Source organism: Hemitrygon akajei, chromosome 12, assembly GCF_048418815.1.
Source record: "Hemitrygon akajei chromosome 12, sHemAka1.3, whole genome shotgun sequence".
NCBI classification, from domain to species: domain Eukaryota; kingdom Metazoa; phylum Chordata; class Chondrichthyes; order Myliobatiformes; family Dasyatidae; genus Hemitrygon; species Hemitrygon akajei.
The window spans coordinates 90,103,325-90,117,790 of NC_133135.1; the positions used below are offsets into that span (position 1 = coordinate 90,103,325).

The following is a 14,466-nucleotide window of genomic DNA, read 5'->3' on the forward strand; positions in this document are numbered from 1 at the left end:
AATAACAATCCCAACGTCAGCTGCTGTTTGTTAATTACAGCTCAGAGTTAAACACAATCATACCCATAGCCCTAACCAAACTGGATCCTTGACTTCTCACTGGGAGACCACAGTTTGTCTGGACCGAAAAAACATCTCCTTCTTGCTGACAACCAACATTGACGCATCTCAAGTATGCATGCTTAGCCCACTGCTCTACTCTCTATACTCCCATGACTGTGTGGCTAGGCACAGCTCTAACATTATTTATAAATTTGTTGATGACACGTCTGTGGATAGCAGAATTTCAGATTGTGATGAAGAGGCATACAGGAGTCAGACAGATCAGCTGGTTGAGTAGTGTCATGACAAAAACTTTGCACTCAACATTAGAAAGATCAAGGAATTGATTGTTGGTCTCAGGAAAGGGAAGTCAAGGGAACACACACCAGTCGTCATTGGGGGATCAGCAGTGGAAAGGATGGACAATTTCAAGTTCCTGGGTGGCAACATCTCTGAAGATCTATCCTGGGTCCAACATATTGATGGAATTACAAAGAAGGCACTACAGTGGCTATATTTCAATAGAAGTTTGAGGAGACTTGGAATGTCACCAAATACTCGCAAATTTCTACGTGTGTAACTTGAAGTGCATTCTGACTGGTTGCATCACTGTCTGGTATGGGGGGGGGGAGGCATTGCACAAGATTGGAAAAAGCTGAAGAAAGTTGTATATTCAACCAGATCCAGCGTAGGTACTAACCTCCCCAGCATCAAGGACACTTTCAAAAGATGATACCTTAAGAGGGTGGTATCCATCATTAGGGATCTTATATCACTCAGGACATGGCCTCTTCTCATTGCTACCATCAAGGAGGATGTACAGGAGCCTGAAGACACACACTCAATGTTTCATCAACCAATTCTTCCCCTTCGCCATCAGATTTCTAAATAGATAATGAGCCCATGAACACCACCTCACTACTTGTTTGCTTTCTGTTTGCACTACTTACTTAATTTATTATTATATATTTATTGTAATTTATAGTTTTTAAAATTATTATGTATTGCAGTGTACTACTGCCACAAAACAACAAATTTCACGACATATGCCAGTGATATTAAATCTGATTCTGATTCTGTTTCCCTTCTGAGTCACACAGCCAGACTGTGGCTGAGACATGACTGCCATGACTTTCCACTGCTGGCAACCCCGCCCCCCCCTCCCCAAATCCAATATTATAAAAAACAATATATTTGTTATTAAGGGGAATGGCCACACAGGCATCCTACACTTGCTGCCCTATGTTCCCTCTAAGCTGTGCACGTGTGCATGTGCACACACGTTTTTTAATCAGCGCACAGTTAATTAATGTGCTCACAAAAGGTTAGTTACCTAAAATAATGTAGTAATTAATAATTATACTTGTGAAAATAATCTTTTAGCTAACTTTTTCTGTTAACTAGTTAGTTGGTTTTTCAAATACCACATTGCACATCACTAATTTACATCACACCTTTCCTGTTCCAGTTTGCACAGCTGCATTACAGCAGCAGCCATGTTTGGCAGACAGTGTTCATATCGTAAAGTTTACAAAGATCTGTTTCAAATCCTGTAGATAGCTTGCTAAGTTTTTATTGAAAAAAATATTGATTCACTATGTCGAATTCAAAAGAAGCAAAGGGTATGAAGTGCAAAAGAATTGCAAATTTGGCAAGTAAATTGCATTTGGATGGTGTACAAAAGTTCAGGCAGCAGAACCTGTCATCACCCATTACAGGAGTGCTAAACATGCTATGGTTGAGTGTAGATGAGCGAGAGCGAAAACGATCAAACCCAGAGGAGATCAAAGTTCTTATCGACAGTGTATTGTTAGCTGTAAAAACAAGCTGAGAACAGTTTAGGTGAATGTTATTTGGATATGTTAATGAGAATCAAAAGCTATCAATTGGATGGAAGTTCTATTAGTCTAGATAGAGTTTACAAAGAATGGGTAAATGCCAAAGACAGGAGAGAGAAAAAAATAACTGAGTGACTTAAATATGTATGTTATTTTGTTGTTATTCTGTGCAGCTTTTTTTGTAATTTATTTTTATTGAAGTTCATCATCAAACAAACATTTCCATAAGATGTATTTTGGATATTGTACATATATATCATATAGTCATATATGCCACAAGTCTCCACATAATATTTAATCTGAGGTATACACTTATAGAAAAGAGAGGAAAGAAAGAACAAGCAAAAGGAGAAAACTATGTACAAGTAGGGAGTGATCATTTTTTTTACAATGGTATTCATTGATTAGTGAGAATAAAATCAGGCCTATGAGGTGTTATGTAGTCAAAGCATTTTTCCCAGTATGAATCAAATTGTTCCAATTTACGATTAACAGATGCTGTTATCTTCTCCATTTTGTAAATGTCCATAGTAATTTTCATTCATGCATTTAAGGTTGGGCTCTCCTGTGATAACCATTTCCTAGTAAGAGTCCTTTTACCAGCCACCAACAGTATATTCATTAAATATTTATCTCTTTTCAACCATTCTTGAGGTACAGTATATACCCAAAATATATGGTCTTACTTTCTATATATGGCATTTCATATTTAACGATGTCTTGTAGGGCATTGTGTATCCCACTCCAATAGACTTTGCTAATGGGGCATTCCCAGAATATATGATAATGGTTTGCATTTTGATTCCACAATTTCTCCAGCAATCAGGGAGGTTACTATCATAGTGCGATTTCTGAGAGGGTGTAATAAAATATCTTATCAAGTTTTTCCATCCGAACTCCCTCCATTTCTGTGAACTGGTACACTTCCATTGATACCTCTGTGGCGATGTACTACATACAGAGCTAGAAACAACGACACGCAGTCGGTAAGTCGTCTCGAGACTAGTTTATTCAAACTTCGCGGCGCTGGCTTTTAATCCCTAGTTCCCGCCCTCTCCGGGCGGAAATATCATCAGGGTGCATTACCAAAGTCTCTCCCCGCGCGCGGGCTGTTTGTGAGCCGGTTCGCCTGCGCAGAAAGTGGGTTGCCACACCTCCATATTCGTGTCCACTCTTCCTCATATTATTATCCCTCCTTCCTTCTCCCAGTTTGTTTTAATGTATGAAGTCGAATGTGTTTTCAGATTTGACAAACCCTTATACAAGCTTGAAATGATTCTACTACCGTTATCTGAATTATATGCTTTTCTAAATGGCTCTACCAAACATGTACTTGCCTTGGTTACATTTTTAACCATCCTATTAACATATTGTCGCATCTGTAAATACGGATAAAAGTCTTGTTTTTCTAATAAGTGTTTCTCTTTAGCATTTCAAAACTGAACAGCGTTCCTTCTTTTATTATACTGCAAAGGACTGTTATGCCTTTAGCTGTTCAGTCCTTAAATCTAGCATCCAGTTTATTCAGCGTAAAATCTGAGTCATATGCACACCATTTAAGAATTGCAGTATCTCCCACTAGTTTATATTCTTTTATAATAGTTTTCCATATTTTAAGAGTCCATTTCACCCATGGGGTATCAGTAGTATTTATGTACCTTTGTAGGTTGTTATCAGCCAAAATTGCCTGTATGGGGATGGGAATTACCTGCTCCTCCAACACATCACAGCTCTCAACTGTGCTGCAAAATAATAATCTCTAAGAGAAGGTAGGTCCCATCCCCCCTTCTCCTTGGTTAATTGCGAAGTTTTGAGACAAACTCTGGGCCTTTTACCTTACTAAATATATCTTGATAACATCTTGTTCCATTCACTGAGTTGATTTTGATTAATCGCTATTGGTAGGGTTTGAAAGAGATATAATAGTCTGGGCAATATATTCATTTAAACAGATTCAATCCTTGAACTGAAACTGAAAAAAGGAATTAGGTTCCATCTTGTTATATCTTCCTTAATTTTTTTATATATAGACTGATCATTTTGCCAAATCTTTTGGCATAATGATGCCCAAAAATTTGTAAGACTCTGTTTGCCATGCCCAGGAATATCTACTTTCAATTTCTCTTGGTGGGCTATAGTTATATGAAAGTAATTGAGTTTTATCTATGTTGATCTTGTATCCTGATAATTGGCAATATTGTTCAAAGGATTGCATCAATTTAGGTAAAGAGTATGTTGGTTGCCCTAGGTAGATCAAAATGTCATCTGCGTAACAAGCCAATTTATGCTCTGTCCCTTTAATAGTAATTCCCCTGATATCTTCATTTTGTCTGATGTATTGAGCTAATGGTTCCAGATATAATGTGAAGAGTAGTGGTGACCAAGCACAACCTTGTCTCATGCCCCTTTCTAGGGTAAGACTATTTGATAAATATCCATTGATTTTAATCCTAGCAGTAGGGTTGTCATATAGTACCTGTATAGCTTAAATAATTATGTCATGGAAACTCTGAAAGAAAATTCCAATTAACCGAATCAAATGTCTTTTCAGCGTCCACGCTTTATTTTGCTTCGACTTTATTTTTTTGTATATGATCCATAACGTGAAATGTCCTTCGTATATTGTCCTGTGTTGTTGTATAAAACTTGTCTGATCGTTATGTATCAGTATGGGTAGAAATTCTTCTAATCGTTTGGCCATGATGGAGGTAAAAAATCTATAATCTACATTAAGAATGGATATTGGTCTAAATGACCCGCATTCCATTTTATCTTTGCCTTCTTTCGGTATAGCTGGGATGATCACTTCCTTCCAGCTGGATGGCATTTGTGCCTTTTTTAGAGCCCAGTTCAGTGTGGGGAGTAAGACAGGAATTAACTAATTTTTAAGTTCTTTGTACCACTCTGCCATATACCCATCTGATCCTGGTGACTTGCTTAATTTAAGCCTACTAATTGCAGCTTTTAGTTTAACTTCAGTTATGTCAGCAGTCATCGTTCTATTTTGTTCTTCGCTTAAAGTGGGTAACTCTAGAGAATTTAGGAAGGTGTCAATTTGGGTTATGCTTCCCCCGGAACTTTGGAATATAGAGTTTTGTAAAACACTTCAAAAGCTTCCTGAATTTCACTTAGCTTATCTTTTATCATTTTTGTTCTTGAATTCCTAATTAAATAAATTGTATTTTCTGCTATCATTTTTCCCTGCCGTCTGGGAAAAGGCTCCGAAGCATTTGGGCTCTCACGACCAGACTATGTAACAGTTTCTTCCTCCAAGCTATCAGACTCCTCAATACCCAGAGCCTGGACTGACACCTTGCCCTATTGTCCTGTTTATTATCTGTTGTAATGCCTGCACTGTTTTTGTACACTTTACACAGCCCAATGTAGGTCTGTAGTCTAGTGTAGCTTTCTCTGTGTTGTTTTTTTTACGTAGTTCAGGCTCGTTTTTGTACTGTGTCATGTAACACCATAGTCTTGAAAAACATTGTCTCATTTTTACCATGTACTGTACCAGCAGTTATGGTCGAAATGACAATAAAATTGACTTGACTTAACTTTTCAGTTTCCACGCCAGTATTTTTATAGACTTAGATCCACTTTCATAATGTCTCTGTTTCAGAAGCATTAAAATTTTTCTGATTTCTTGTGTAGTCAAACTATTAATTTCATTCCTAATTTTTTAAAATTTCCTCTAATGTATCCTGTTATTCTGTGCAGTTTTATGTCGTATCTTGTAAACCTACATAAACTGTGCCATGTGTGCATTCAGTGCGCACATACTTTTGTCACAGGAAAAAAATTTGCACAACATAAGATTTTTGTGCACACTGACTACTAAAAGTTAGAGGGAATATTGTTGCTGCCTAACCCATTTCCTCCAGACAGTCACCCAGTTACCAGTGTCCTGCAACTTAAGTATAACTATCTCCTATCAGTCAACCTCCTTGATTGATCTGGAGTTCATACAGCTCTAGCTCCAGTTCCCTAACAGAGTCTGTAAGAAGCTGCAGCTGGATGCACTTTTTGCAGGTGTAGTTACCCTGTCTCCCCTCATTACACAAGAAGAGCATTCCACTGTCCTGGCTATCAATACTATCGCTTTAACTGTCCAATACAAAAGAAAGAAACTTACCTGAAACTTACTTTAACCTCTTCTCCTTGCCAAACTTTCTTGAAGCAAAGCCTTAAATCCCCACTCTAACTGTGGCCTACTTCAACAATGGCCACTCTGCTTAAACTGAACTTTTTTATATTGGTCTTTGTCAAGTGCCTAATGACCCAAATGATCTGTAGAAAGTCCCTACAGGTCCTGTTCACCTTTTGAATCTGGACTGTTACTCTCTATGAGCAATTATCCTGTGGTCTGCTCTCTGCAGAAAATTAAATAAGTGCTCTAGAAATCAAATCAATATAAGAATTAAAGTCTTGAGTTTCTGGAAAAATGAGGAAGGATGTATTCCAGAAACAGTAAAATACTCAAATGGCAAAATAGTACAACTGTGGCTGATAAGGGAAGTCAAAGCTAAAGTAAAGCCAAAATGGAGGGCACACAACAAAACAAAAATAAGTGGGAAGATAGAGGATTGGGAAGCTTTTAAAAATCTACAGAAAGCACCTTAAAAAATCATTAGGACTGAAAAGATGAAATATGAAAACAAGCTGGCAAACAATATTAAGGTGGATAGAAAAGCTTTTCAAGTATATAAAAAAATAAGAGAGATGATAGTGGATATAGGACAGCTAGAAATTGAAACCGGATAAATAATAATAGGGGACAATGAGATGGCAGATAAACTAAATGAATATTTTGCATCATTCTTCATTGTGGAAGACACTAGCAGTGTGCCAGGTGTTGAACGGTGTGAGGGAAGAGGAATGAGTGCTGTTACAATTATAAAGGGGAAGATGCTCAAAAAGCTTAAAGCTGTAAAGGTGCATAACTCACCTGAACCGAATGAACTGCACCTTAGGGTTCTGAAAGAGGCAAAGGCAGAGAATGTGGAGACATAAGTAATATTCTTTAAAGAATCATTGGACTCTGGCATAGTTCCAAAGGACAGAAAAATTGCAAATGTCACTCCACTCTTTAAGAAAGAAGGGAGGCAGCAGAAAGGAAATTATAGACGAGTTAGCTTGACCTCAGTGCTTGGGAAGATGTTGGAGTCAATTGTTAAGTATGAGGTTATGTAGTACTTGGTGACGCAGGACAAGATAGGACAGCGTCAGAATGGTTTTCTTAAGGAAAAATCTTGCCTGACGAATCTGCTGGACTTCTTTGAGGAGATTACAAGTAGGATAAATAAGGGGGATGCAGTTGATGTTGTATACTTGCATTTTCAGAAGGCCTTTGACAAGGTGCCACACATGAGCCTGCTTACCAAGTTAAGAGCCTATGGTATTACAGGAAAGTTACAGGCATGGTTAGAGCATTGGCTGATTGGTAGGAGACAGTGAGTGGGAATAAAATAACCCCTTTTTGGTTGGCTGCTGGTGACTAGTGGTGTTCCATAGGGGTCGGTGTTGGGACTGCTTCTTATGCAGTATATCAGTGATTTAAATGTGGATTTCAGGAAGGGTAAGACGAAGGAACACATACCAATCCTCATAGAGGGGTCAGAAGTGGAGAGAGTGAGCAGTTTGAAGTTCCTGGGTGTTAAGATCTATGAGGACCTAACCTTGCCCCAACATATCGATGCAGTTATAAAGAAGGCAAGACAGCGTCTGTACTTAGTTCTGAGTTTGAAGAGATTTGGTATGTCAACAAATATGCTCAAAAACTTATATAGATGTACCGCGGAGAGCATTCTGACAGGCTGCTTCACTGTCTGTTATGGGGGTGTGTGGGCTACTACACAGGACTGAAAGAAGCTGTAGATGGTTGTAAGTTTTGTCGGCTCCATCTTGGGTACTAGCCTAGAAAGTACCCAAGACATCTTCAAGGAGCGGTATCTCAGAAAGGTAGTGTCTATTATTGAGGACCTCCAGCAAAATTGTTCACAATACTCAAGGATTCTTTTCTCACTGTTACTATCAGGTAGGAAGTACAGAAGCCTGAAGGCACATACTCAGCGATTCAGTAACAGCTTCTTCCCCTCTACCATCGGATTCCTAAATGGGCATTGAACCCGTGAACACTTTCTCTCTTTTTTAATATATATTATTTGTTTGCATGATTTTTAATCTATTCAATATGCATACGCTGTAATTGATTTACTTATCTATTATTATTTTTTTCTTCCTCTTCCATATTATGTATTGCACCGAACTGCTGCTCTAAGTTAATAAACATCAGGACATGCTGGTGATGATAAACCTGATTCTGATTCTGAATAGATGGCTTTGTTGCCAAGTTTGCAGATGGAGGGGTAGGTAGTGTTGAGAAACAGGAAGGCTGCAGAAGGACTTAGATTAGGAGAACAGACAAGGAAGTGGCAAATGAAATACAATGCTGGGAAATGTATGGTCATGCACTTTGGTAGAATAAATAAATGTGTAGACTCTTTTCTATATGGGGAGAAAATCCAAAAATCTGAGATGCAAAGGGACTTGGGAGTCCTTGTGCAAAACATGCTAAAGGTTAACTTGCAGGTTGACTTGGTGGTGAGGAAGGCAAATGCAATGTTTGCATTCATTTCAAGAGGTCTAGAATATAAGAGCAGGGATGTGATGCTGAGGCTATGTAAGGCACGGCTGAGGCCTCACTTTGAGTATTGTGAACAGTTTTGGGCTCCTTAACTAAGAAAAGATGTGCTGGCATTGGAGGGGATTTAGAGGAGGTTCACAAGGATAATTCCGGGAATTAAAGGGTTATCATATGAGGAATGTTCGATGGCTCTGGGCCTGTACTCACTGGAGTTTAGAAGGATGAAGGGGTGATCTTATTGAAACCTTTTGAATGTTGAAAGGCCTAGACAGTGTAGATGTGGAAAGGATGTTTCCCCTTGTGGAGGAGTCTAGGAAAGTGGGCACAGCCTTATGATAGAGGGACATCCATTTAAAACAGAGATTGGAGAAATTTGTTTAGCCAAAGGGTGGTGAATTTGTGGCATTTGTTACCTTAGCTGTGATGTATTTAAGGTGGAGGTTGATAGGCTCTTGATTGGCCACGGCATCAAAGTTTACAGGAAGAAGGCAGGGGGCTGGGGCTGGGGCTGAGGAGGGGGAAAAAGGATCAGCCATGATTGAAAGGCAGAGTGGACTCAATGGTCAAATGGCCTAAACCTGCTCCTATGTCTTATAGTCTTTTGGTCCAATGATCACCTTCATGGAGCCATCATTAACAAGGACTTGCATTAAGTCAATGAGGTATGTAATTTTTAAAAAGAATGTTAAGAAAGTAACCATCAGCTGTACTATTGAAATCCATGCATTACAAACTGCAAATAATGCATTTTATCTTTAATGAACAACAAAGTGTTTTCAACTTCGCTCTGCATGAACGTTTGGTGGCATGTTTTGTGCAAAACAACCAGCATGGACTAGCAAAATAACATTAGTAAATTTGTTGAGTATTGTTGCAAATGGTAAGGTATAGTGAAAAATTTTGTATGGTTGGGAGGAATATGGAGGGGTATGATCTTAAACCACGCAGCAAGATAGTTTGGCTGTAGTGCTCTATGACTCTCTAACTTGCCTCAGATACCTCGTGCCTTAACATTCTAGACCAGTCTACTATGCAGAATCTTGTCAATAGATATTCTGAAATTCTTGTAAACTATGTTATGTTACATTTCAAATTAGGTTAATAACTGAATTGTTTGGACTGAAGGATCTGATACCAATCCAAAGTCAGGTCCCAGAGCAACTGTCAGTTGGGCAGGGCTTACATGCTATAACAGCCTACAGAATGAAGTCAGACAGCATTGCTGATGACAGCACATCCCTTCCCTAAGCACCAGAAACCACAGTCACTGTTGCAGAGATATGATCACTCTTCCAGAGAGTGAATCCGTATAAAGAGCATCTAGCCTGGAGGATGTCCCTGGCTGTGTCATTAGATCCTACACTGATCAATTGGTGGTAGGAATATTTGCTGTCATTTTTAACCTCTCCCTACTTCAGTCTTAGGTTTCCACCTGCTTCAAGAAGACCACTATATTGTCACATTACTTAAGAACAACAAGGTGATATGCCTAATAACTGCTGTCTCATGACTCTGATATCCACCATCATGAAGTGCATTGAGAGGCTGGTTATGTCACGCATTAACTGCGGCCTCCTGGACAATCTCAATCCACTACAATTTGCCTACTACTGAAAAGGTCTATAGCAGATACCATCTCCCTGGTTGTGCACTCATCTCTAGAGCATCTGGAGAGTAAAAATGCCTATGCTAGACTTGCTTATTGACTTCAGCTCTCTCTTTAATTCTACAGTTCCAAGCCATCACATCTCCAAACTTGTAGAGTTGGAGCTCAACATCTCCCTTTGCAACTGATCAATAAACCACAGTCAGTAATGATAGGCGATAACTGCTCCACTATGATTCTTTTCAACATTGGTGCCCTCAGCCCCCTACTCTATTCCTATATACTCAAGACTGTAAGGTCAGGTCAGATTCTGCTCTAACTCCAACTACACTATAGATTCTACTAGCTTGCAGATGATACCAACTTAGCCATATTTCAATTTATGATGACACAGCATACAAGAAGGCAATGCAGAGCCTTGTGACATGGTATCATGAAATAACTTTTTTCCTGAGGGTCAGGAAAACAGAAGAGCTGGTCATTGACTTCAAGAATGGAGATGGTCCACATGCTCTTGTTTACATCAACAGTGCTGAGAACAAGAGGCTTGAGAGCTTCCAGTTCCTGAGACTGAATGTCACCAATTGCCACATTGATGCCATGGCCAAAAACATTTACCAGTGCCTTTATTTCCTTCGGAAGCTAAAGAAATTTCCCATGTCTCCTTTGACCCTGCCCCACTACTTTTATTGATGTATCATAGAAGTCATCCTGTAAGGGGGCATCATGGCTTGATATGGCAACTTCCCTGCCTGTGATTGCAAGAACTTGCAGAGAGTTGTAGCCATGACACAGAATATCATGAAACCTACCTCTACTCCATGGGTTCTGGATTCTGTACACTTCTCATTGGCTTGTTAAAGCAGCGAGCATTATCATAAATGTCACCCACCCTGGACATATTCTCTTCCCCCTTCCCCACTCCCATGGTCAGGAGATATAAAAGCTTTGAAAGCATGTTTACCAGGCTCAAGTGGAACAACTTCTATCTTGTTATTGAATGGTTCCGTAATATGATAAGGTGGGCTCTTGACCTTACAATCTACTTTGTTATAGATTTGGACCTTATTGGTTATTTGCACTGCACTTCCTTTCCAACTGTAACACTTTATTCTGCAATCTATTAATTTTTTAACAGTCCCACATCAGTGAACTGTTGTAATGAACTGATCTGTATGAACAGTATTCAGGACATGTTTTTCAACTGTACCTCAGTACATGTGACAGTACCAATTTGAAGTTTTAACTTCTATAATATGGAGACTTATAACTTGGATAAACAATGAAGGAATTTATTCAGAAAAATCAGTAATCTGCAGTGCCTGAACAGGGCTTTCATTAGAAGAAAATTTAGTGTTAAGAGATCACATGGTCAGCATGAAAAATACAGTATCCTTTCGAATTGTTTTTTCTACCATTACGACTTGATGTAGTAACACATCAAGTAGCTCTCAGTTCTTTCTGCCAGCAGTATCTTGTGTGGTTATCTGAACAGTTTTAGCTTTACATTTTTTGTTTACTTAAATCCTTTGCCTTGAATAACAGTACTTCAACATGCATTTGCTTTCATGAGTGTGCCATACAAGTTCTTTGCACTTTGATTTTTCATGACAGTATGTTTGAACCTAGTGGCTTGGCTGAGGAATTACTGGAACTCATGGTTGTTGGCAAGCAGTTTGATTATTCTCCTTTTATACGGGACTTGGGATGTCTGACTTTTAAGTGGTTTGGCTAAGAAGACCAAAACTCATTGTACATTTTAGCAGGTGGTTTTGAGCTAACCACATCTAGTAGAACTCTGTGTAGTCGTATGACCTATATGTACCTGCGATATAATGGAGTTGTATCCTTTTGACCCACGCATGATGTTCATTCCACTAATTATATTATTTCAGTTGGAATTCTACACAATCTTTGTTCTGAAGTTAAACCTTTTTTTTTACTGTTATCAATGAGATTACAGCTACTTTGATAAATTGAATCTGAATGAGGATAATTCCCTGTATTGTTGTAGTTTCTGCTATCGTACTGCAGAGAAAACAGGAATTCACGGTTCTTTTTGGCAAATTTTAAGCATAACTTCAGTATGAAACTTGCCTAGGCCTCTTCAACAAACTCTCTCAACAGTAGCCTTTGTTACCTGGCCATAGGGAATGCCATCACCTGCAAGTTCTGCCCCAAGCCACACACCAGTCTAAAATTTTAAATGTATGTCTGCTCCTTCATCTTTGCTAAGTCAAAATTCTTGGACCATTTAGCTAAATCCATTGTAGAAACACCTTCATTACACATACTGAAGTGGCTCAGGATGACAATTCTCAGGTGCCATCTTCAATTATTTAAAGGTAATTAATTGTGGTTGATAAGCCATGTCATCAATATCCACATTCCTATGAACAACTTTTAAAAGGAAAAGCTTTTTGACTATTATATTAATTGCAGTTTCAGAGAAATGTGTGAACATGTCAAAATCTGAAAATATGTGACAAGCACACTTTAAAGAGTTGTCCTAAATTACAGGACTATGATTACCATCCCTCCAAAAATAAAATGCTGCATAGCAGAGTTTTCAAACTGAAGCCTGAAAATGGTTCCAAGGGGCATGCGACACAAAAATCTGTATCTCAATTGGTGCATCTGAAATTTGGAGGGATTGGTTTTTAAAGTTTAACATCTCTGATGCCAGCACAAATATTTTTAAAAAAACTCGTCTGTGGCTGTGGAGCTCTCCATCGTTTGGTTGTTCGAGTACCTCCGGAAGCTTTTGATGTAGTTTCCACTGGCATGTCAATATTTGCAGGGTATCCTGCATGCATAGAATTTTAAAAAAACCTTTGCCATTTGAGAAAAGCAAGGTTGTCTGCAGCTGGAGAATGGCTTACTTTTGATGTGGAAACTGTGCATTGTACAATACCTTGCCCAAATCTAGCATGAATGTGTCATGAATGCTCAAGTGTGTTGTCACTCACCTTGAGCTTGTATTTCCAGGATAAATGTGAACAAAAATTTGAAAATATTTACCTTGTAGTTATCCCAGTTCCTGAAAAAATTGACTGCCCCATCGACCCTACGCTGGATGACTGTCCAGCCCCCCTGATCGTGGCTATGGTCACACCAGACTTGGATTAGTTTCTCTGTGCCTTCTGGTTTGATTAAATACATGCCGCTGTTTGCATATCCAGTCTGTCGAACATGGTAGCAGTCCTTCCATGGACCTGTGTAAAGGGATAATGACCAGTAATTACATATATCTGGGTAAGCTTTTCCATTTCTTACAATCTGAAAATTATATCAGTGTATTTTGCTCAGTTTACTCAGCGAGAACAAGTATTCCATGCTGTTTAAGGATATAAAATGATTGTTTTTTAGCCTTAAATTCAGAATTGGTATCTTTAACCAGCAGCATGTCAGCACACCTTGACTCACTTCATGAAAAAAAATACACAGACTTAATATTTTATTCCTTGTTTTTTAACTGTTAGTTTTAGTACACAGAATTGCAGAGTATACATCCAAGAAAAATATTAGTTAAAGCATTACAGAGTAACATATTCATAAAGGTAGTGATTCTTAGCTATTAGAGTTAGTTCACATGGTTTCCAATCCATATCAAATTGTGGTTGCCATTGATAGGAAATGTGGGAAAATGTGGGAGTTCTTTCGCTGACCAAGGAGTTTACTCATATCATAAAGGAATATCCAGATCTTGAGGAGATTTAACCTCATTTTGAACTGGATCCACTAAATGGCAAAGTATCGATATGAAGGGTTTGATTGTAATTTTGTCAAAATTTGAAATTTACTGAGTCTGTCTTTTCTCATTTAACTCCTTTCACAATTTTAAAAAACCATGAATTGCTGTTTAGTCTTTCTAAAGTGTGCTTGCACTTTGGAATGGAACGAAACATCAATAACTTAGAAATTATAATATGCAGATGGAATTGTCACTTGAAAAATGATCAGCAAGGCTATGCTTTCTATATTATGCCAGAATAAAAATGTGAAGTTGAGTGCATTAATGTGAATGTTCTATGTCTGCTTTTTATTTCTCTTAAAAATATTGACATAAATCTTTGCCAGTTTAAGATTTATTCTGTTCTCAACTCAGTTTCTGCTCATTTAAACCATCTCAAGATTTAAACCGTCAAATTTTTGAGAAAACACACTTTGAGAACTAACCCATGATGGGTAAAACTGTTGGCATAATCAATTAATTGGATCAAGTTTAGTTTTTTACAACTAGTATTTACCATGCAATGTCTGTTGGCCTTTACCATTAATGTCAAGGCATTGTGTCTTCACACATGATCAGACCTAACAACAGTTCACTGGAAATG

The 14,466-nt window shown here is 38.4% G+C and overlaps 2 protein-coding genes across 10 annotated transcripts in view; one reads left to right on the forward strand and one right to left on the reverse strand.

Moving 5' to 3' along the window:
• The window catches only part of ralgps2 (Ral GEF with PH domain and SH3 binding motif 2), a 516,901-nt gene that overhangs the window by 255,518 nt on the left and 246,917 nt on the right, over nucleotides 1-14,466 (forward strand). The window lies entirely within an intron of this gene.
• The window catches only part of angptl1a (angiopoietin-like 1a), a 139,484-nt gene that overhangs the window by 55,106 nt on the left and 69,912 nt on the right, over nucleotides 1-14,466 (reverse strand). For all 4 annotated transcript variants that reach the window (XM_073063660.1, XM_073063662.1, XM_073063661.1 and 1 more), the window contains exon 3: nucleotides 13,151-13,344. In XM_073063660.1, coding sequence (XP_072919761.1) covers nucleotides 13,151-13,344 — 194 coding nt within the window. The remainder of the gene's footprint in view (nucleotides 1-13,150; nucleotides 13,345-14,466) is intronic.